Source organism: Monodelphis domestica, chromosome 4, assembly GCF_027887165.1.
Source record: "Monodelphis domestica isolate mMonDom1 chromosome 4, mMonDom1.pri, whole genome shotgun sequence".
In the NCBI taxonomy this organism is placed as follows: Eukaryota; Metazoa; Chordata; class Mammalia; order Didelphimorphia; family Didelphidae; genus Monodelphis; species Monodelphis domestica.
This window is the reverse complement of record NC_077230.1, coordinates 425,624,139-425,649,739: the sequence shown is the minus strand read 5'-3', so window position 1 is coordinate 425,649,739 and position 25,601 is coordinate 425,624,139. Positions and strand designations below refer to the sequence as shown.

Below are 25,601 nucleotides of genomic sequence, written 5' to 3'. Positions count from 1 at the left end.
AGAGATGTTGGGGATTATTGAGAGATCCACAAACTTATTATAAGTGGGAAAGGTAACAGGGTAGTTGAAAAAGCATAATGCATACTTTTTTTAACCCTTCCCTTTTAGCCTTAGAATCCATACTGTGCAATGGAGGTTAAATGAGTGGCCTAGGGTTATATATCTTTGAATTTTTTGAGGTCAGATTTCATCCCAAAACCTCTGATCTCTAGGCCAGGCTCTTAATGCACTGAGCTACACAACTACCTCAACCACCAATGCAGTCTTAAGAGAAGCATGTCCATTTCCAAGAATAAGGAGAAAGCTGCCCTTCTGTACTATCAGATGGCACTTGGATTATTGTATTTGGTTCTAGATGACTATTTACAAGTGGCAACAGTGAACTGGGGAATGTTCAGCCAGATTGGTGAGGAGTCTGGAGTCTCTGAAGATCAATTGAGGGAACTACATATTAGAAAAATGCCTGGGACTTCTACTGAGTCACAATAGGGGGCTGCTAAAGATTTGTAAGAAAGAAAGACTGCAACATTATCAAAGCAGGGATAATTAACATTTATTTTATGTAGCACACAAGGTTATCCTCAAGAAAAAGTTTGGGGATGTAATATGGAGGCCTCGAAGGAGCAGAAGTTCAGACCTCTGAATACCCTTCCTAATGGATCACAAACTGAATGCTCCCAGGGGATTGAAAATCAATCTTAACAACAAGTCTGAGCCAAGGAACCATCCTGCTGGACTTAATTCAAAAGGTACGCCCCCCCTCCCCCCATAAAGCCAGAATCTGAGAATACTCAGGGTTAAGGGGAAGACTGAAGGAAGGTCCCAGGACCCATCCCCCCACCCACCCAGAGTGCTGAGATTCCAATGGCAGCGGGAACTTCTGGGTGGTCAAAGGTGCTGGTCTGAAAGGCATAACTTGCAAGCAGAGCTGTGCCAAGTTCAGAGTGTCCAACACAGGTGTCGGGGAAGGAGCTAGAGAAGGAGCATAGACCTGGCAGCCTTGTCAGAGTGGTGGAGATCCTCCATATTTGCTCCAGCCTTCCAGGAAGTTTTGGACTCAGAGCACACCCAGCCCAACTAAGCTGAACTTAATCTCATCAAAAGACTCCAGAGTTCAGGGAAACCCAAGCTCCATATCCATCCTCATTGACTGCTGGACTTTAATGCAATCAAAAGCCACCAGAGGTCAGGGAAGCTCAAACCCCACCAGAGGCTACACTGAGAGATCTCCTATTAAAGCTCCAAGAGGGGAGACTGACAGAAGCCCCCAAAACCAAAAAAAAATGAGGAGTAAGAGCACAGACAAATATGGGGAGTAAAGAAGGGGTGAATTTCAGCAAACAACAGATAAAGAAGAAAGAAACTACAATAGACAGCTTCTACTCAGCAAATGGAACAGAGGGGGAGAGATCAGCAAACGATAAATCAGAAATCCCAGTGAATTGGATACAGGCTGTGGAAGAATTCAAAACAAAATCAAAAGAAGCTGAAGACAACTGGGAAAATAACTTAAAAATTAAGATAAGTCATCTGGAAACAGAGGCACTTGAACTAAAATGAGAAAATAGTGTCTTGAAAGCCAAAATCAACCAGCTGGAAAATGAGGCAAAGGAGATGAAAGATGAGGCAAAGAAGATGAAAGATGGGACAAAGGAGAAGAAAGACAAGGTAAAGAGGATGAAAGAAGACCTTCAAAGAAAATCAGATCAGAAGGAAAAGGAGGACCAAAAATCCAGGGGTGAAATTCAGTCTTTAAGAATCAGAATACAACAACTGGAATTAAGTGACCTCACAAGGCAACAGGACACTATAAAACTAAACAAAAAGAATGAAAAAATTGAGGAAAATATGAAGCCTCTCATTCACAAAACAGACAATTTAGAAAATCGTTTGAGAAGAGATAATTTAAGAATCATTGGTCTACCAGAAGACCATGACAAAAGAAAAAGCCTGGACATAATACTACAGGAAATTATTCAGGAAAACTGTCACAATATCCTAGAACAAGAGGGGAAAGTGGAGATTGAAAGAATCCATAGATCACCTCCTTTATTTAATCCCCAACTGATAACACCCAGGAATGTTATAGCCAAATTTAAAAACTATCAGACCAAAGAAAAGATATTACAAGCTGCCAAGATGACGCCATTCAGATACAATGGAAACACAGTGAGGATAACACAAGATCTGGCTACATCCACACTGAAGGACTGAAAGGCATGGAATATGATATTCTGGAAAGCAAGGAACTCTTGAACTAGGTCTACAACCAAGAATCAAATACCCATCAAAACTGACTATATTCTAACAGCGGAAAGTATGGTCATTCAACACAATAGAGGAATTCCAAGCATTTGTAAAGAAAAGATCAGACCTGAACAGAAAATTTTATGTCCAAGCATAGAACTCAAGAGAATCATCAAAAGGTAATTAAAAAAGAGGGGTAAAGAAAAACAAACAAAAAAGAAAAACATGTTTAAGAGACTCAATAAGTTAAAATTATATGTATCCCTATAAGAAAGAGAGGTCATTGGTAACTCTAAAAAATTGTTGCTATCACCTGGGCAGCTAGTAGAATTACACTTAGAGGGAACAGTGACAAACTGTATAGGATGAAAGGACAAGACACAATAGGTATATAGATATATGCATGCACAAATACATATACGTGTGTGTGTGTGTGTGTGTATACAACCCGACCTAAAAAAAAGAGGTTAATACTAAAAGAAACAAGGAAAGAAACGAATGGGGGTAAATTTATATGTCACAAAGAAGCTCATGGCAGGAGGGGAGAGAACATCGATACACTGGAAGGGTAAAGAGGGTGGAGATAGGAATTACTCATCTCTTATGTGCTTTGAAACTGACCTAAAGAGGGAAGAATAATCCAATTCATTGCGGCAGAGAATAGATTTGCGCCCTATATGGAAATAGAAGGGTAAAAAATGGACTGGTGGTGAGGTAAAGAAATACAAGGGAGGGAGAAGGTGGGGGGGAAATTTAAAAAAGATTACAGGGGAAAATAAGGGGGGGGTTAAAAAGGGAAGGGGGGTAGAAAGGGAAGTAAAATAAGGGTGGTAACTATGGGGACTGATTATAAATAAACATTAGTGTAGAAGGAAATAGTGAAAGAAGAAAAGACAGGACCAGGAGTAGAAATCAAACACGAGGAAGGTAGATAGGCATAGGGTGAATGTTAGAGGATGGATCCAAATCTATTGGGCATCAACTGATAAAAAGAAGGCAGGAGTCACAATCATGATATCTGACAAAGCCATAGTAAAAATAAATCTATTTAAAAGAGATAGGGAAGGTAATTACATCCTGATAAAAGGCAGTATAGACAACAAGGAAATATTTGTACTCAACATGTATGCACCAAATGGCATAGTATTCAAATTTCTTAAGGAGGAACTAGAGGAGCTCAAGGATGAAATAGATAGAAAAAGTATATTGGTGGGAGACCTGAACCTTCCTCTATCTGTACTAGATAAATCAAACCAAAAAATAAATAAGAAAGAGGTGATAGAAGCAAATGAAATCTTAGAAAAATTAGAGTTAGTAGACATGTGGAGAAAAATAAATAGGGACAAAAAGGAATACACCTTATTTTCAGCAGCACATGGTACATTCACAAAAATTGACTATGTATTAGGGCACAAAAACATTGCAAACAAATGCAAAAGGGTAGAAATAATAAATGCAAACTTCTCAGACCACAATGCAATGAAAATAAAAATTAGTAAGGGTACATGGAGAAGTAAACCAAAAATTAATTGGAAATTATACAGTATGATTCTCCAAAACCAGCTAGTTAAAGAATAAATCATAGAAACAATTAATAACTTCATTGAAGAAAAAGATATTGGTGAGACATCCTTTCAAAACCTATGGGATGCAGCCAAAGCAGTACTCAGGGGGAAATTTATATCCTTGAGTTTATATATAACAAATTAAGAAGGACAGAGGTCAATGAATTGGACATGCAAATTAAAAAACTAGAAAGTGAACAAATTAAAAATCCTCAGAAGAAGACTAAATTAGAGATCCTAAAAATCAAAGGAGAAATCAATAAAATTGAAAGCCAAAGAACTATTGATTTAATAAATAAGACTAGAAGCTAGTACATTGAAAAAAAACAAATAAAATAGACAAAGTACTAATCAGTCTAATTAAAATAAGGAAAGAAAAAAAACAAATTGACAGTATCCAAGATGAAAAGGCAGACCTCACCTCTAATGAAGAGGAAATTAAGTTAATCATGAAAAACTACTATGCCCAATTATATGGCAAAAATATGGCTATCTAGGTGATATGGATGAATACTTAGAAAAATTTAAATTGCCTAGACTAAAAGAAGAAGAAATAAATTACCTAAACAACCCCATATCAGAAAAAGAAATTGAAAAAGCCATCAAAGAACTCCCTAAGAAAAAATCCCCAGGTCCAGATGGATTCACAAATTAATTCTATCAAACATTCAAAGAACAACTAATCTCAATGTTATACAAAGTATTTTACAGAATAAGCCAAGAAGGGGTTCTACCAAGTTCTTTTTACGCCACAAACATGGTACTGATCCCAAAGCCAAGCAGGTTAAAAACAGAGAAAGAAAATTATAGGCCAATCTCCCTAATGAATATAGATGCAAAAATCTTAAATAAGATACTAGCAAAAAGACTCCAGCAAGTCATCACAAGGGTTAGCAACTACAGGTAGAATTCATACCAGGAATGCAAGGATGGTTCAATATTAGGAAAACCAGCTACATAATTGATCATATTAACAAGCAAACCAACAAAATCACATGATTATCTCAAAAGATGCAGAAAAAAAAGCCTTTGATAAAATTCAGCACCCATTCCTATTGAAAACACCAGAAAGTATAGGAATAGAAGGGCCTTTCATAAAAATAAAAAAAACTGTACATATCTAAAACCTTCAGCAAACATCATTTGTAATGGGGATAAACTCGAAGCGTTCCCAATAAGATCAGGAGTCCAACAAGGATGCCCATTATCACCTTTATTATTTAATATTGTACTAGAAACACTAGCAGTAGCAATTAGAGAAGAAAAAGAAATTGAAGGTATTAAAATTGGCAATGAGGATACAAAGCTGTCACTCTTTGCAAATGATATGACGGTCTATTTAAAGTATCCTAGAGAATCAACTAAAAAGCTAGTGGAAATAATCAACAACTTTACCAAAGTTTCAGGATACAAAATAAACCCACATAAGTCATCAGCATTTCTATATCTTTTCAACACATCTCAACAGCAAGAATTAGAAAGAGAAATTTCATTTAAAATCACTCTAGACAATATAAAATACTTAGGAATCTATCTCCCGAGACAAACACGGGAACTATATGAACACAACTACGAAACACTCTCCACACCATTAAAACTAGATCTAAACAATTGGAAAAACATTGATTGCTCATAAGTGGGATGGGCTAACATAATAAAAATGATCATCCTATCCAAACTTATCTATCTATTTAGTGCCATACCCATGGAACTTCCAAAAAACTTTTTTTACCGAATTAGAGAAAACCATAACAAAGTTCATTTGGAAGAACAAAGGATCAAGGATATCCAGGGAAATAATGAAAAAAAAAATACATAGGAAAGTGGCCTTGCCGTCCCCGATCTCAAACTATATTACAAAGCAGTGTTCATCAAAACAATTTGGTACTGGCTAAGAGACAGAAAGGAGTATCAGTGGAATAGACTTGGGGTAAATGACCTCAGCAAGACAGTCTATGACAAACCCAAAGACCCCTGTTTTTGGGACAAAAATCCACTATGTGATAAAAACTGCTGGGGAAATTAGAAGACAGTGTGGGTAAGATTAGGTTTGGATCAACAAATCACACCCTACACCAAGATAAATTCAGAATGGGTGAATGACTTGAATATAAAGAAGGAAACTATTAGTAAATTAGGTGAACACAGAATGGTATACATGTCAAATCTTTGAGAAGGGAAAGATTTTAAAACCAAGCAAGACTTATAAATAGTCACAAAATGTAAAACAAATACTTTTGACTAAATCAAATTAAAAAGATTTTGTACAAACAAAACCAATGTAACTAAAATTAGAAGAGAAGCAACAAATTGGGAAACAATCTTCATAACATAAAGCTCTGACAAAGGTCTAATTACTCAAATTTATAAAGAGCTAAACCAATTGTAGAAAAAGTCAAGCCATTATCCAATTGAAAAATGGGCAAGGGACATGAATCGGCAATTTTCAGTTAAAGAAATCAAAACTATTCATAAGCACGTGAAAAATTGTTCTAAATCTCTTATAATCAGAGAGATGCAAATCAAAACAACTCTGAGGTATCACCTTACACCTAGCAGATTGGCCAACATGACAGCAAAGGAAAGTAATGAATGCTGGAGGGGATGTCGCAAAATTTGGGACATTAATGCATTGCTGGTGGGGCTGTGAACTGATCCAACCATTCTGGAAGGTAATTTGGAACTATGTCCAAAGGGCACTAAAAGATTGTCTGCCCTTTGATCCCGCTATAGCACTGCTGGGTTTGTACCCCAAATAAGGAAAAAGACATGTACAAGAATATTCATAGCTGTGCTCTTTGTGCTGGCAAAAAAAAATGGAAAATGAGGGGATGCCCTTCAATTGGGGAACGGCTAAACAAATTGTGGTATATGTTGGTGATGGAATACTATTGTGCTAAAAGTAATAATAAAGTGCAGGAATTCCATGGAGACTGGAACGACCTCCAGGAAGTGATGCAGAGTGATAGGAACAGAGCCAGGAGAACATTGTACACAGAGACTGAGACACTGTGGCACAATTGAATGTAATGGATTTCTCCATTAATGGTAATGCAATGTCCCTGAACAATCTGCAGGGATCTATGAGAAAAAAAAAAACGGTATCCTTAAGCAGAAGAGAAAGTGTGGGAGTAAAAACACGGAGGAAAGGCAACTACTTGACTACAGTTGTTGAGGGGATATGATTGAGGAGAAATGCTAAATGAGCACCCTAATGCAAATACCAACAGCAAGGAATAGGGTTCGGAGCAAGGGCACATGTGATACCCAGTGGAATCACAAGTTGACTTGTGGAGGGTTGGTGGAAGGGGAGGTGAAAAAAAGAATATGATCTCTGATTCCAATGAATAATGTATGAAAATGACCAAATTAAGTAATATTTAAAAACTAAAAACTAAAAAAAAAAAGAGAAATTGGATACAGTCTATTAATGCCATGTTGGATTACATAAAGAGATGTTGGGGATGATTGAGAGATCCACAAACTTATTATCAGTGGGAAGGTAACAGGGTAGTTGAAAAAACATAATGTATACTTTTTTTAATCCTTCCCTATTAGCATTAGAATCCATGCTATGCAATGGAGGTTAAATGAGTGGCCCAAGGTCATATATCTTTGAATTATTTGAGGTCAGATTTGATCCCAGAACTTCTGATCTCTAGGCCTGGCTCTCAATCCACTGAGCTACACAACTACCCCAACCACCAATGCAGTCTTAAGAGAAGCATGTCCACTTCGAAGAATAAGGAGATAGCTGTCCTTCTGTACAATCAGATGGCACTTGGATTATTGTATTTGGTTCTAGATGACACAATTAACAAGTGGCAACAGTGAACTGGGGAATGTTCAGCCAGATTGGTGAGGGTTCTGGAGTCTCTGAAGATCAATTGAGGGAACTGTGTATTAGAAAACTGCATGGGACTTCAAAGGAGTTGCAATAGGGGACTGCTAAAAAGTTTCAAGAAAGAAAGACTGCAACTTTATCAAAGCAAGGATAATGAACGTTTATTGTATGCAGCACGCAAGATTTAAAGTTCTCCTCAAGAGAAACAATCTATTCTCCCCAATCCTCCCCAGAATGTGAACAGGGGAGTTAACCCGTTATCAGGAGATCTTGGAATTGTTTATGCAGTATTGAACTGAGATTTCTATGTTTTGGTGTACTCAGCAGGAATAGTATGTGTCAAACACCTGGGAAGAGGAATTTTTTCTCATGGGTTCCTGGAAGGTTCACTGCAATTCCCCATTTATTTTTAAGACATCAAATTCCTTTTGGTACAGGATCCCATTAATAGTTTTTTTGCAATTCAGCAAAACTAGTAATTAAAGCTTTTAGCAAACAAGGCAAGCATAAGCAGATAAACAAAATCACAAGTGCACCAACTACAAGAAGAGTCATATCATGAAATAAGGAGGAAAACTATCCTTTTTATGTTTCAATCCAATTATACAAAGAATCTACGATATGCTGTGGTTAGAGATCCTCCTGAAAGGATGAATCAATATTCTGAATTAATATACTGAGATTGTTAATATATTTGGTGATGTTTTCATGGTCCCATAATTCCTGTAATTGTAATTTAATTTTTTTCCAATGTTTTTGTGTCATTATTTACTCTTATATAGTAAGCAAAATGCAGTATATCTATAATCACATTTCATGTGTGTTTTCAATGACACATTCTACTTCATTTGTTAGATCAGTCATATTTTTCTGTAACATCATAATACTTTTGTAAAAACTTGTATCAATTTCTTTTTCTCTTTCTAATGCTGAGGTTACATTTGTAGCCTATGCTTTCAAATGATTGGCGTCATTCTCAAGAGAATGTAAGTTAGATACTGATTGTGCTAAAGATACAGAATCTATTATAGTAGAAGCCAATGAAGAAACTAATGCTACTATGCCTAATGCAATACAAGTAATACATCGTTTATGTTGTGGTCTTATTTTTTGTTGTAATACATAAAGAATTTGATCCCCTGGGCTACCATACCATGAATCTTTATGTTCAGTGGCAAAAAGGGCCATACGTGGTCACTTAATGATTAAGACAGGCCCATCCACCTGTGATCCTACACAGTAACTGACCCTACAGTTGCTACAGGTTACATTCCAATATTCAAATATCTAACTCTTTTGCTTGTTATTTCAGTAATGTTCAGCTTCAGGATGATTATTTACTGTAGGTATAAAAGCATATCCCCCTGTTAGGCAAGTCTGAATGTCTAATGTAACACTTGTATTTACTGGTTTTTGGACTTTTCCATTATTAGAAACATTAACATAGTGATACATATTTACTTTATCCAATGCCAGGGCTGTCTTTCCATAATCAATCAAAATCTGTATGAAATTAGCAGAACGTAACCAATTAGCTCTGGGGGCATCACCCACAAAGGCAAGCTGTATCCTCCTATAAAACTATGATGAAATTTATAAGAATCCAGTTTCTTTCCAATACACCTTGTGTCGTTATGCCAAGATACCCAAATCATATTTTTCCAATGAATACATGGTGCCCTTTTAGATCTACACAATAGCAAGGGAGGAAACATATTAACAGTGTCTCTTTGTTCATATTCCATCACAGAAGGACAAATAGGTATTTCTTGTCCCCAAGTACCATCACAAGATTCTCCTAGCCAAACTAAATATTGCAGTTGGCTGTACCCTTTATATTTTACCCCTTTGTCTACACGATAAGATCCTATCCAGAAAGAGTCTGACAGGTCAGGATGACCATAATAATGCGCCTGCAGAGATCTGAGGGGCAGGCATTCAGGATGGTCTCGTGTGAGGCACACTGGGGGTGCCTCAACTAGTCCAGTCCAATTGAAAGACACAAACAATTATTGTCCTGATTATTGTCCTTAGCTTGTCTCTCAAAATGGTAAATGCCAGGAATATCAGAATTAGTTTTTGTATATAAGATGACTTACGGTAAAGTGTGTCCCATGCCGACATACTCTACCCAAGGTGGTTGTTCCCAAAAAACCCATCTCTTTATTCCAGGAGCTGTACTTAAATTCTGGAATAGAAGTAGAAGAGTCAGTATCTTATTGAGACGTAGTCGAGTCTCCTTGTGAGGCTTCCAGAGTCCTCTTCTCGTCCTTCTCTTTATGGTCAGTCAGTCTCTTGAACTCAGCAGGAAGGGAGCCATACACTGTCTTTACCTGTGGAGCCACAAACAAAGCCTTGGCCTTGCAGGACCACTGGGTGAGGTCCTTGCCAGGATTGATCATCATCTTTCCATATGACAAATTTTTCTTCTGTAGCAGGGAATACAGGAGTAGTGGTACCTCAATTTCGTTCATAAGAAAATGCAGAGAAAACATTTTCAGCTCTGGATATATTATTGGAAGTAAAGATCAAATTATTTATAGTATATACAGTTATTGCCGATCGTTGATGTGGGGTGCTGTCTCCCCCTTTTTGTTTTAAAAGAAACATTTTTAGTATTTGATTACTATGCTCCACAATAGCTTGTCCTTGTGGAATGTATGGGATACTTGTGAGGTGTTGAATATCCCAAGTTTTACAAAAAAGAAAAAGTTGTTTGGAAGTATAAGCAGGTCCATTATCTGTTTTAAATGTTCTGGGGGGACCAGGCATCTGAAAAGTAAGCCCATAAAAACCCTGAATAAGTATCCACAGTGACATGGATATATTTAAGTCGTCCAAAGGACGGTTTGTGAGTCACATCCATTTGCCGTATATCTGTACTACTTAAGCCTCTGGGATTCACACCAATATACATTGGGGGATGGTTTGGAACACAATTAGGACACTTTTTAACAATACTCCTGGCTTGATCTTTAGTGAGTTGCAACATTTGGCCTAAAGCAGTACTATTTTGGTGAAATCTATGATGGATTCCTCAGCTAATTGCATATCAGTTAGATAACATTGAGCAATCAAAGCTTGATCTATGATATCATTTCCTTTAAAAATAGGTCCAGGTAAATTGGTATGACTGCGTACATGCATGGCATACACTGGATGTGTCCTTTGTCATATGACAGTTTGTAATTTACAGAATAACATTTGTACATTGCTTTGAGTAGATCTGATGACAGTTTGTTCTACACCTTGCAAAGACTGAAAAACATATTTAAAGTCCATTATGAGGTTGAAAGGCTCCTGAAATAACCAAAATTCTAGCAAAACAGCTGTTAATTCATTTTGTTGGGTAGAAGAAAAAGGAGTGGTAAAAATGACAGGTAGCTACCTTCCTTGTATACTCCTGCCTTATAACTAGCATTCGCATCAACATAAACATTAGGTCCTGATACTGGAAGATCTCTTAGAACACTAGGAAAAACAACAGGATGTTGGGACAAAAAAGAAAATTAACCTTGTGGAGTGTAGGTGGTAATAGTAATGGGGTATGCTAATAGGAAAGACTAAATATTTCTGTAGTATATCTTTAGCAATGGGTACCCAGATTTCATGAGGATACCATCCTAAACCTGAAACCACATATTCTATGCCTTTCCATATTAATTGAGCCATAAGACAATCCACAATTATAACTTTGTAAAGCCTTTCCCGATTTGCTTTTTAGATGTAACCCTTCAATGACTCTTTGTTTCTGAGTTATGGCTGGTACATAATTGCTCAAAATAATTGCTCAGAATTTCCTTAATTTCCACTTCATTGCTAACTCATTCATCCTTTTCATTTTTGCTTTTGGGAATTATGTTTTCCTCTTTCTTTAATGAAATTAACCAATGGGTCATCTATTTAGTTGTATTTTTATTTAAAAAAAAAAAAACAGATCCTAGATTTATTTAATTCTGCATTTTTTCTTTTGATTTTATTAAATTCTCTTTGGATTTTCAGGATTTTCTGTTTAATTGGACATTTCCTGATCTTTCCAGGGAACTGAAGTCAGTTGTATCCACAGACAGCCCTAGAGAGGTTAAGATGCCCTAGATCACATTAGGTGTCAACTGCTACTCTGAAACTTATTATGAGCCAGAGTTCTTCCTGTCCTGTGTAAACCTCAAAACTTCTTAGACTTATAAATGTTGGAAATTTCACCATTGGGAAATTTCATACTTGAAATATTCCCTATTGATAGTGGGTCTTGGCTATTGGAATGTGAACCCCATTGGCATGGGAGTTTCCTCCTCTTCCCTTCTTAAGATTACTTTAGGACAGAAACCTTTTGCTGAACAATGGAAAGGACTTTGACCTATGCTTAAGCATAGAACAGGAATTTCTTTGAGTCATGATTGATTTTAGAATTGATACAATGGAGATACTTGGAATCAATCTCCACCCTATTCAGTCCTAACAGGATTGAGTAAGGGCTGCAGCCTAGATCAAAATTTAATTATTCCAATCTCTATCCTCCTCAGGTTAACAGGATTTAGAAAGGGCTGTAGCAAAGGATCAAAGATTTAATTATTTGAAAATATGACCTTCAACAGACATGTGCAAAGGCCAGAGACCTCTGGGTGGTCCTGGGTTAAGCTAGAGCCTCCATTGGCACAGGGAAATTGATGGACAGGTGATTGGGAGATGTGAGGACTGAGGGGAGGGAACTTGGAGGGTTTTCCTGAAGGATAGGAGGGTCTGAAGACTGGGGGTGATTGAGGAGTTTGTCCCAGTGGTTGCGGTGTGCTCTGAGAAGCATGCACTGAAGGAAGCTGAAGGTGGGGGCCCTGGAGACTGTTTCTCCATATTTGGTCACGTGAGTAATAGGGACTGATCTCCTTTCATTGCCCCAGCTATCTAAGGGCTTGGGCCTTTTGGCCCAGCCTAAACAGAAGGGGTATTCAAGCCCTATTCCCTTCTCTCCCCTTTCTCTCTCCCTCTATCTCTCTATCTCTAATTCCTTTCTTCCTCCTGTTTGTAATTAAAACTCCATAAAAGGTTGAGGACTGACTTGAGTTTTCATTAAGGAATTACATAGCTGAATTCCTTGGCGACCTTAAATTAATATATATCAGTCTTTTAAAAGTGATTTCCTTGTCACACCTGGTAGTTCCACCTAGTGGACAGAAGGAGACCAATAGCAAGAGAGGAATATCTGAGGCCAGGGATGATTGAGCCAGCCTGATTTGCATCTGATCATAGAGGGGCAAATGTTGGAGTCCATCCTCACCCATGAAGGGATTGTGTTGGATGTGAACCTGTTTATGGGTCTCAGCACTGATGCAGAGTCAGGCCAGGAATCCTGCTCAGTTAGTTCCCCAAGGCATCCCAAATCATTTTTGAAGAGAAATGATCAGGGAGTCAATTCCATTAAAACTGGATCCTCTTTGGTTCTGTGACCTTGAGCTAGTTACTTAACCCCCATTGCCTGGCCCTTTTGCTCTGGAAACAATACATAGTATTGATTCTAATGCTGAAGGTAAGGGTTAAAAAAAGGGTTGTTCTGTGATAGACAAGAGATAAAAGTGTACCTGAATGTTACTGTAAGGAGAAAGGAAAATAGTCCCCACCTGATCAATGTAAGCCACTGAACATCCCCTGGCAGGGTCACAGAACCCATTATAACTCCACCAGTCCATGGAGACACGTCTCCTCTCCCACTCAAGTCTTCTCTTCTTTGGGCTAAGCATCTCTAGTGCCCTCAATTGGTCCTTCAATTAAATATGTGTGTGCTCTAGTCTCTTCTCTGCTCATGACTCTCTATTGCCTACAGACTATCCTTGAGTGTTCTTGGTCTGTCATTAAACCTTAGCCATTCACAAAAGGGCATCAGGCCTTTCAGATACTTCTGGCCATGCATTGTGTGCTCAGACAGCATGAGTCTACATTTGGTACTCAGACTCACACTCTGTACTTTCCTTCCTCTGAACCGTTGTTTGGGCTATTTTCAGGATTTATACAGAACTTCTATATATGTTCTCATTTGGTCCAATAACACTTTTGTCTGAGAGATTATTTTACCCATTTAACAGATCAGGTTACTGAGACACAGATAGGGACTTGCTAGTAAGACACACAGCCAGTAACATTTTGAGACAGAATTTGAACATAGGTCTTTCTCCCTCTTAGGCTACCACTAGTCACTATGTCATGTCAGGCACTATATCCATTGATGCTGCCAAAACACCTTCCAAAAAGTAATACCATGGCCTTCATGCCCAGGAGAATGCTCACTGTTCCTTCATATTCTCCCCCCACTACAAAAGGTAGCTAGCTGACCTCAGATTTGTCACTGTCCTGGCCAGTGTCACTTGGCTTTACTGGATAGAAATGGGAGGCTCACTCTTCCTCACATTAAACTTCCCAATGGAGACCCAGGGATGGAGTGCAAGCTCTACCAAAATAACAAGGAGAAAGGTCAAGGAAGCTGAAATATTTCTAACTTATGACTATCAATTTGGAAATTATTTTTAAGACAGCTGGCCATGGATGACCCAGGACAGAAGCCTGATGATCCTCATGCATGTGCCCCAGAGATTGCTCTGGTATACATATCTCTCTCAGTGGCAAGGCCTTACTTCCAACTAGAGATAAGGAAAGGGCTCTCCTTGGGCCATGAAGACTCTGGGAAAATTATTCCCCATTAGTATAGATTCCCAGCATAAAACCATATCTGAGCTTGAAGATCACCTTCAACATTCTCATTTTTATCTTATAGGGTAGGAAACACCTAAGGAAAAGGGAGAGGCCAAAGCAGGGGATTCCAGAATCTTCTGTTAAGGGTAGGAACTACTTCCTGTGGACAAATCATGTCCTAGGCACCAGAGATGTTATTGTGGGTTTGAAATCTCCAGACTTGAACCAGGTCTGACCTGACTCCCAGCCTGAGGCTCTTCCTTTTGTTCCCTGATACTAACTGATCTATTTCCACTCTCTGCCTTTCCTTTTCTTTTCTCTTCAGAATTAAAATAATGTTTCCCTTTCTGAGCACAGTCTCCCTGTGGCCTGTCCCTAGTCTATCCACACCAACCTCTCCCAATATCCTTATCAAGCTGTCAAGGTAAGGAACACTGGCTTCCGAAAGCCCAGGCCAAGGAATCATAAACTCTTGGTGGTTCTGCCAAGCTATAAAGGCCTTAAATCCAAGCCCAGGTGCTGGATGAAGGGGTCTATCATCCCCAGTCCTACTTGCCTCAGCCCAGAAAGACTGAGCACCCGGGGCTTGGACTCCATGTGAATGTCTTTGTCAGACACAGGAACTGAAGTTGGACTTTTCATAAGGCCTGGAGTAGATGAGATCTGCACCAGAGAAAGGGGGGAGCTTTGCTATTGAAATCACAGGTTCTTGGTGTCTGGCCTCCAGCCTGCCAAGGTCTTAGACAGGCCACTTCCAAACCATTTATTTGGTTATAAGGTAAGAAAAAGAACCAACACAGTCATTTTCTGTCTATTCTCTGCGCAGCGCCACTGTCCAAACCTACCATTGTCACCTCCAACATTACTGCAGTGGAGACCAAGGACTTCTCATTGACATGCCAGGCTACAGGTCAAATTCACGCTTACCAGTGGTTCATAAACGGAGTTGCCACAGCTGGTAACAGGATACAGCTGTCGCCAGATAAGAGGACACTCACTCTCAGCAGGCTCACAAGAAGAGATAACAAAGGGCCATATGAGTGTGAAATCAGGAATCCATTTTATAGCAATAGCAGTGATGCATTCACACTGGATGTTGCCTGTAAGTATATTGCTTCTTCCTATATGGTGCCTGCTTATAACCTGGTGGTGTGTTCCCAGAGGCCAGGCTAATTCAGTCCCTTCTCTGAGAACTAAAGAGCTAGGCTCTGAGGTTCCCAAACCCCTTCATCTTTAGGGAGCCCAGATTGGCCTTGTCATGTGTTCTGGTGGAGGGTGGCCATCCAGGGTGCTGAACTGGAGAAAGCCCTAAGATCTTCCAAGTTCAGATCCAAACTGTAAAAGTAGAGGAGGAGCTGTGAATTTCCCAGCTCAAAGGAGCACCACAGTGGTCCCTGGTGATGGGTTACAGACTAGGAGATGCCCTTCTTTTCTGCCATAATCTAAATATGGAATCCTTCTTTTTCCCCCAGATGGCCCAGATATTGCCACAATTGACCGTATAAGCGATCAATTCGCAATGGGGATAAATGTTACCTTGAGCTGTGTTGCTGATTCTAACCCACCAGCACAATTCACTTGGTTACAGAATGGACAATCTGTCAGCATCTCAGCCTCATTTTCTATTATTACATCCCTGAATCATATCGGAAACTATACCTGTATTGCAACTAACTCATTTACTGGCTTGAAGCGCATTGCAAACAAGACTCTTATGATCTATGGTGAGTAGCTTGATTGGGCCCCCAACTTTGTGTTGGGCTCTCTCTTTCCCTGGCAGAAATAGACATGGAGAGAAATAGACATAAGTGACATTCTGCCTCCGTGGTCCCATGGTACAATGCATTGTGGTAGAAGGAACCTTGAACTCAGAATCATGAAACTTGGATTTAATCATTCCTCCTCTGTCTATTATCTGTGTGGTAAGTGTGTCTCCTCCTTTCACATCCTCAGCTTCTTCATCTGGAAAAATGAATAATATTTGCTCTGTATATAATAGGATTTTATGTGGGGAAAATACTTTTTACATGTTAGGCACAAAAACATGTGAATTGTCATCATCATCCTTGTTATTGATATTGTATTATTCTCTTCTGTCCTAGTAGCATACAACCTTCTTTTTCTCCCAACTTCTAGGACTGCAGGTTCAATGACTGCTCCATAATCTTTCCTTCCATCCCTTTCCCTTGGTGCTATGGACCCACAGAATGTTTTTAATTCTTGGTTGGAGGATAAGCTCTGGTCATGCAACAGGGCTGGCCTTGATCCTGTTTGGCAGGGATATTCTGGAGATGGAAAGGAGGATGTAAACTTTGTCTCCTTTCACACACAGAGATTCACCATTGCACCTATATTTTTCCTCTTTGTGGCATAAAAAGTCACATGAAAGTATGGCTACTATGAAACCTGATTCTTATCCATGTAAAGGGATGATTGGCTTTAGCCTCCAGTAACTGGATCCACAGTAGAATTCCTGATGCCCAATTAATTCACTGGTCTGACTTTCCTATGTATCAATGACAAAACCTTCAGTCTCATAATCACACTAATGGGCAGCAGGTTCATAGAGAGATCATCTCTGGCCTTAGTTTCCTTTTATTTCATGCAATTTTATTGTTACAAAACTTAGGGGTATCCCAACTTCCTCTCCTAAACTATGGGGATGTTCTGAATGGAGAGCAGCGGGGAGAGAAAGAATTGGACACCAACAGCATATACTTTAGAGAAGGGGCGATTTTTTATTCACCTCAATCTGTACATGAGGATGCCTAAAGCTCACATTTTAAATTATCATATAATTATCTGTTTGTCATTTTCTTTTGTTAACTATTTTCCAATTACCTTTTCCCCTGGTTCATGCAGCACCTGGGAATGTTGCAGGCTATGTATTTGACACCCGTGGTTGAAAAGAGCTTTTTCTTAATTTACTTTTTTTCCAATTAACTAAAATCTATTTTCTGTCCCCCTTCTACCTTCTACCACTAATGAAAACTAAAATCTTTGGGACAGGTATGAGTTGTGCCTGCCTGTAGCCATGAATTAATCTATTCCTAGGTGGACACCTGAGAAAGAGGGTTAGGAACTGAGGGAAAATGGGTGAAGGGGATATAGAGAAAGAGGGAATATAATAAAAGAAAAAAGACTCAGAGACAGGGCTTAAAAAGCCTTAATGTATGCTCCTCTGATTCTAGTAGAGAGAGAGAAAGAGTAAACTACATATTTCCTCAATCTTTTATTGGAGGATCAAGGAATGGGGAATGGGAGGTAGCTAATGATCATGTAACATGGCATAAGAGTTAACATTGGCTCAACTGACAACCATTAGATCAAGGAGGAGGAGTTTATTCAAACATGTGACCTGGTATGGAATCTGGTCTGACAAGGTGGGAACTAGGACCCTGTGGCAGCCTACCCAGGAATTCTTCTGACTTTTGGACTGTAGATTTGGAGAGTGGTCAGAATTAATCCAGTACCTATTAAATACAATGATCAAGAACTACTTGCCCATGAATCTGGTATATAAGAATATAGGTTGCACTATTGATATATTAATAATTGTTTCAAGATTAAAATACACCTATGATGCCACATGGACAATCAAGGAAAACAAATTCTGATGCTCAAAAAATATCTGTTGCAACATACACCCTGACTGCATCCCATTTCTGAAGTGAGGCAGCTGATTTCATAGGAAGTCTGTAGGTTTTTGTAGGAAGTGAGTAATTTATTATCATGGGTCTTCTGCAGTCCATGTTAGCCACTGCATTGATCAGAGGTCCCAAGTTTTTCAAAGTTCTTTGACTTCGGAACACTGTAGTTATTGTATAAATCACCATCTTGGTTCTGCTCACTTCATTCTGCATTAATTCAGAGAAATCTGAAGTTTCTGTTTTTGAACTCATTCTGTTCAGTGTTTCTATGAGTGACTTGGGATCAAATGGAATAATATCTGTAAAGAGCTTGGTAAATCATGACCATTAATGTTCTACTAATTCTTTTTTCCTTATTTTTTCTTTTGTATTTTTATTGTTGTACAAAACACTCCATTTGGGACATTGTAGTAAGAGCACATTTATACGTAACCAAATTCCAAAATAAAACCACAAATATACTAATATGAAAGGAAACTCCAATAGTTTTTTCTCTGGAAGTGGATAATATTCCCTGTCATAAATCTTTCAGGATTGTCCCAGATTATTACATTACTGAGAGTAGCCAACTTTTCACAGATGATCCTGGCATGACAGAAATAGACAAGAGTGACACAATCCCCCCCTGGTCCCATGGCACAGTGCATTGTGGTAGAAAGAGACCTGAGCTCAGAATCATAAAACTTGGATAGAATCCTTTCTTTTCTGTCTACTCTCTGTGTAGTAAATGACTCCTCCTTTTGAGGCGTCAGTTTCTTTATCTGGAAAAATGAATTACATTTTCTCTGTATATAATAGCATTCTATGAGTAAAGGTCCTTTTTATATGGTAGGTATAAAAAGCATGTGAGTTGTCTTCATCATCCTTGTTATTGATATTGTATTATTCTCTTCTGTCCTAGTGATATACAACCTTCTTCATCTCCCAAATTCTAGGACCTCAGGTTCAATGACTGCCCAATACTCTTTCCTTCAATCCCTTTCCCTTGGTGCTGTGGAACCACAGAATATTTCTAGTCTTGGTTGGAGTATAAGCTATGGTCATACAATGGGGCTGGCCTTGATTCCCCTTGGTAGGGAAATTCTGGAGATGGAAAGGAAGATATAAACTTTGTCTCCTTTCACACAAAGAGATTCACCATTGGACATATATTTTCCTCTTTGTGGCATTAAATGACACATGGAAGCATGTCTCTTGTGAAGCCTGGATCTGATCTATTGGCTTTAGCATTCAGTAGCTGGATCCACTGTAGAATTCCTGCTGCCCAATTAATTCACTGGTCTGACTTTCCTATGTACAGATGACAGACCCTCCATTCCCATAATCACATTAATGTACAGCAGGACCATAGAGAGATCATCTCTGGCCTTAGTTTCCTTTTATTTCATGTAGTTTTATTGTTACAAACCTTAGGGGTATCCCAACTTCCTATCCCTGCCTCTAGGAATGTTCTGAATGGAGAGCAGGGGGGAGAGATAGAATTGTGAAGTGGGGAAGTGACCTTGGGGAAGTCAGACACCAACAGGATATACTTCAGAGGTGGAATGATTTTTTATTGGCCTCAATCTGTATATGAGGATGATGAAAGCACACATTTTAAATGATCATATAATTATCTCTGTGTCACTTTCTTTTGTTAACTATTTTCCAATTACCTTTTCCCCTGGTTCATGCAGCACCTGAGAATGTTGCAGGCTATGTATTTGACACCCGTGGTTGAAAAGAGCTTTTTCTTAATTTATTTTTTTCCAATTAACTAAAATCTATTTTCTGTCCCCCTTCTACCTTCTACCAGTAATGAAAACTGAAATCTTCGGGACAGGGATGAGTTGTGCCTGCCTGTAGCCACAAATTAATATATTCCTAGCTGGACACCTGAGAAGGAGAGTTAGAAACTGAGAGAAAATGGGTGAAGGGGATATAGAGAAAGAGGAAATAGAACAAAGGAAGAGAGACTCAGAGATAAGGCTTCAAGAGCTTGGGATCCAGCCTGTATGCTCCTCTGATGGTGGTAGAGAGAAAGAGAGAGTGAACTATATATGTCCTCAATCTTTTATTGGAGGATCAAGGAATGGGGAATGGAGGTAGCTAATGATCATTTTACAAGGCACAAGACTTAACATTGGTTCAACTGACTACCACAAGATCAAATAGGAGGGGTTTATTCAAACATGTGACCTGGTATGGAATCTGGTCAGACAAGGTGTGAACTAGGACCCCATGGCAGCTTACCCGGGAATTCTTCTTATTTTTGGACTGTAGATTTGGAGAGTAGTCAGAATTAATACAGTACCTATTAAATGCAATGATCAAGACTAATAAGCCTATGAATCCGGTACATGAGCACATAAGTTGCAATATTTACATATTAATAATTGTTTCAAGATTAAAATACATGTATGATGCCGCATGGACAATCAAGGAAAACTAATTTCAGAGCTCAAAAAATATGTGTTGCAACTTACACCCTCAGTCCATCCCATTTCTGAAGAGAGGCAGCTGATTTCATAGGAAGTCTATAGCTTTTTGTAGAAAGTGAGTAACTTATTTCATCATGGGTCTTCTGCAGTCCTGGTTGGTCAGTGCAGTGATGAGAGGTCCCATGGGTTTCCAAGTTGTTTGCCTTCAGAACAATGTTGGTATTGTATATATTATCTCTTGGTTCTACTCACTTCATTCTGTATCAGTTCAGATAAATCTTCTGAAGTTTCTTTTCTTGAACTCATTCTGTTCAATGTTTCTATGAGTGACTTGGATCAAATGAAATAATATCTGTAAAGAGTTTTGTAAATCATGACCATTAATGTTCTACTAATTCTACAGAGAAGCAGAAGGCAAAATTTTGAAACTGCAAAGAAAAAAAGAAATAATGAGAAAATTGGCAGGATAGGGATTGTTGAAACAGGTAGGATGCAGAAGTAGTTTAGGATGCTGGCACAGTAGACATAATGTGATAAGATGAATGTAATTGGGGATTGATATCAGGTCCTATCCTTGAGTAGAAAAAGTCCAAAACACAAAAAAGCATCGGCCTCGATGGGACAGTGACTGGTACCTATGCCATAGAAAAGAGTTGAAGTAATGGGGTATGGTTGATTTAAAAAAGGGGAAATTGGAGACAGACTATTAATGCCAATTTGGATTGCATAAAGAGATGTTGGGGATTATTGAGAGATCCACAAACTTATTATAAGTGGGAAAGGTAACAGGGTAGTTGAAAAAGCATAATGCATACTTTTTTTAACCCTTCCCTTTTAGCCTTAGAATCCATACTGTGCAATGGAGGTTAAATGAGTGGCCTAGGGTTATATATCTTTGAATTTTTTTAAGGTCAGATTTCATCCCAAAACCTCTGATCTCTAGGCCTGGCTCTTAATGCACTGAGCTACACAACTACCTCAACCACCAATGCAGTCTTAAGAGAAGCATGTCCATTTCCAAGAATAAGGAGAAAGCTGCCCTTCTGTACTATCAGATGGCACTTGGATTATTGTATTTGGTTCTAGATGACTATTTACAAGTGGCAACAGTGAACTGGGGAATGTTCAGCCAGATTGGTGAGGAGTCTGGAGTCTCTGAAGATCAATTGAGGGAACTACATATTAGAAAAATGCCTGGGACTTCTACTGAGTCACAATAGGGGGCTGCTAAAGAGTTGTAAGAAAGAAAGACTGCAACATTATCAAAGCAGGGATAATTAACATTTATTTTATGTAGCACACAAGGTTATCCTCAAGAAAAAGGTTGGGGATGTAATATGGAGGCCTCGAAGGAGCAGAAGTTCAGACCTCTGAATACCCTTCCTAATGGATCACAAACTGAATGCTCCCAGGGAATTGAAAATCAATCTTAACAACAAGTCTGAGCCAAGGAACCATCCTGCTGGACTTAATTCAAAAGGTACGCCCCCCCTCCCCCCATAAAGCCAGAATCTGAGAATACTCAGGGTTAAGGGGAAGACTGAAGGAAGGTCCCAGGACACATCCCCCCACCCATCCAGAGTGCTGAGATTCCAATGGCAGCGGGAACTTCTGGGTGGTCAAAGGTGCTGGTCTGAAAGGCATAACTTGCAAGCAGAGCTGTGCCAAGTTCAGAGTGTCCAACACAGGTGTCGGGGAAGGAGCTAGAGAGGGAGCATAGACCTGGCAGCCTTGTCAGAGTGGTGGAGATCCTCCATATTTGCTCCAGCCTTCCAGGAAGTTTTGGACTCAGAGCACACCCAGCCCAACTAAGCTGAACTTAATCTCATCAAAAGACTCCAGAGTTCAGGGAAACCCAAGCTCCATATCCATCCTCATTGACTGCTGGACTTTAATGCAATCAAAAGCCTCCAGAGGTCAGGGAAGCTCAAACCCCACCAGAGGCTACACTGAGAGATCTCCTATTAAAGCTCCAAGAGGGGAGACTGACAGAAGCCCCCAAAACCAAAAAAAAATGAGAGGAGTAAGAGCACAGACAAATATGGGGAGTAAAGAAGGGGTGAATTTCAGCAAACAACAGATAAAGAAGAAAGAAACTACAATAGACAGCTTCTACTCAGCAAATGGAACAGAGGGGGAGAGATCAGCAAACGATAAATCAGAAATCCCAGTGAATTGGATACAGGCTGTGGAAGAATTCAAAACAAAATCAAAAGAAGCTGAAGACAACTGGGAAAATAACTTAAAAATTAAGATAAGTCATCTGGAAACAGAGGCACTTGAACTAAAATGAGAAAATAGTGTCTTGAAAGCCAAAATCAACCAGCTGGAAAATGAGGCAAAGGAGATGAAAGATGAGGCAAAGAAGATGAAAGATGGGACAAAGGAGAAGAAAGACAAGGTAAAGAGGATGAAAGAAGACCTTCAAAGAAAATCAGATCAGAAGGAAAAGGAGGACCAAAAATCCAGGGGTGAAATTCAGTCTTTAAGAATCAGAATACAACAACTGGAATTAAGTGACCTCACAAGGCAACAGGACACTATAAAACTAAACAAAAAGAATGAAAAAATTGAGGAAAATATGAAGCCTCTCATTCACAAAACAGACAATTTAGAAAATCGTTTGAGAAGAGATAATTTAAGAATCATTGGTCTACCAGAAGACCATGACAAAAGAAAAAGCCTGGACATAATACTACAGGAAATTATTCAGGAAAACTGTCACAATATCCTAGAACAAGAGGGGAAAGTGGAGATTGAAAGAATCCATAGATCACCTCCTTTATTTAATCCCCAACTGATAACACCCAGGAATGTTATAGCCAAATTTAAAAACTATCAGACCAAAGAAAAGATATTACAAGCTGCCAAGATGACGCCATTCAGATACAATGGAAACACAGTGTGGATAACACAAGATCTGGCTACATCCACACTGAAGGACTGAAAGGCATAGAATATGATATTCTGGAAAGCAAGGAACTCTGGAACTAGGTCTACAACCAAGAATCAAATACCCATCAAAACTGACTATATTCTAACAGCGGAAAGTATGGTCATTCAACACAATAGAGGAATTCCAAGCATTTGTAAAGAAAAGATCAGACCTGAACAGAAAATTTTATGTCCAAGCATAGAACTCAAGAGAATCATCAAAAGGTAATTAAAAAAGAGGGGGAAAAGAAAAACAAACAAAAAAGAAAAACATGTTTAAGAGACTCAATAAGTTAAAATTATATGTATCCCTATAAGAAAGAGAGGTCATTGGTAACTCTTAAAAACTGTTGCTATCACCTGGGCAGCTAGTAGAATTACACTTAGAGGGAACAGTGACAAACTGTATAGGATGAAAGGACAAGACACAATAGGTATATAGATATATGCATGCACAAATACATATACGTGTGTGTGTGTGTGTGTATACAACCAGACCTAAAAAAAAGAGATTAATACTAAAAGAAACAATGAAAGAAACAAATGGGGGTAAATTTATATGTCACAAAGAAGCTCATGGCAGGAGGGGCGAGAACATCGATACACTGGAAGGGTAAAGAGGGTGGAGATAGGAATTACTCATCTCTTATGTGCTTTGAAACTGACCTAAAGAGGGAAGAATAATCCAATTCATTGTGGCAGAGAATAAATTTGCGCCCTATATGGAAATAGAAGGGTAAAAAATGGACTGGTGGTGAGGGAAAGAAATACAAGGGAGGGAGAGGGTAGGGGGAAATTTAAAAAAGGTTACAGGGGAAAATAAGGGGGGGATAAAAAGGGAAGGGGGGTAGAAAGGGAAGTAAAATAAGGGTGGTAACTATGGGGACTGGTTATAAATAAACATTAGTGTAGAAGGAAATAGTGAAAGAAGAAAAGACAGGACCAGGAGTAGAAATCACAGACGAGGAAGGTAGATAGGCATAGGGTGAAAGTTAGAGGATGGATCCAAATCTATTGGGCATCAACTGATAAAAAGAAGGCAGGAGTCACAATCATGATATCTGACAAAGCCAAAGTAAAAATAAATCTAGTTAAAAAAGATAGGGAAGGTAATTACATCCTGATAAAAGGCAGTATAGACAACAAGGAAATATTTGTACTCAACATGTATGCACCAAATGGCATAGAATCCAAATTTCTTAAGGAGGAACTAGAGGAGCTCAAGGATGAAATAGATAGAAAAAGTATATTAGTGGGAGACCTGAACCTTCCTCTATCTGAACTAGATAAATCAAAACAAAAAAGTAATAAGAAAGAGGTGATAGAAGCAAATGAAATCTTAGAAAAATTAGAGTTAGTAGACATGTGGAGAAAAATAAATAGGGACAAAAAGGAATACACCTTATTTTCAGCAGCACATGGTACATTCACAAAAATTGACTATGTATTAGGGCACAAAAACATTGCAAACAAATGCAAAAGGGTAGAAATAATAAATGCAAACTTCTCAGACCACAATGCAATGAAAATAAAAATTAGTAAGGGTACATGGAGAAGTAAACCAAAAATTAATTGGAAATTATACAGTATGATTCTGCAAAACCAGCTAGTTAAAGAACAAATCATAGAAACAATTAATAACTTCATTGAAGAAAAAGACATTGGTGAGACATCCTTTCAAAACCTATGGGATGCAGCCAAAGCAGTACTCAGGGGGAAATTTATATCCTTGAGTTTATATATAACAAATTAAGAAGGACAGAGGTCAATGAATTGGACATGCAAATTAAAAAAACTAGAAAGTGAACAAATTAAAAATCCTCAGAAGAAGACTAAATTAGAGATCCTAAAAATCAAAGGAGAAATCAATAAAATTGAAAGCCAAAGAACTATTGATTTAATAAATAAGACTAGAAGCTGGTACATTGAAAAAAAACAAATAAAATAGACAAAGTACTAATCAGTCTAATTAAAAAAAGGAAAGAAAAAAAAACAAATTGACAGTATCCAAGATGAAAAGGCAGACCTCACCTCTAATGAAGAGGAAAATAAGTTAATCATGAAAAACTACTATGCCCAATTATATGGCAAAAATATGGCTATCTAGGTGATATGGATGAATACTTAGAAAAATATAAATTGCCTAGACTAAAAGAAGAAGAAATAAATTACCTAAACAACCCCATATCAGAAAAAGAAATTGAAAAAGCCATCAAAGAACTCCGTAAGAAAAAATCCCCAGGTCCAGATGGATTCACAAATG

At 38.5% G+C, this 25,601-nt stretch overlaps 1 protein-coding gene across 1 annotated transcript in view; it reads left to right on the top strand.

The window, feature by feature from the left end:
• Nucleotides 1-25,601, top strand: part of LOC103092368 (uncharacterized) — a 1,666,349-nt gene that overhangs the window by 310,749 nt on the left and 1,329,999 nt on the right. Inside the window, exons 32-33 of the mRNA XM_056825346.1 lie at nucleotides 15,161-15,436; nucleotides 15,807-16,058. Of these exons, the coding sequence (XP_056681324.1) occupies nucleotides 15,161-15,436; nucleotides 15,807-16,058 (528 nt within the window). The remainder of the gene's footprint in view (nucleotides 1-15,160; nucleotides 15,437-15,806; nucleotides 16,059-25,601) is intronic.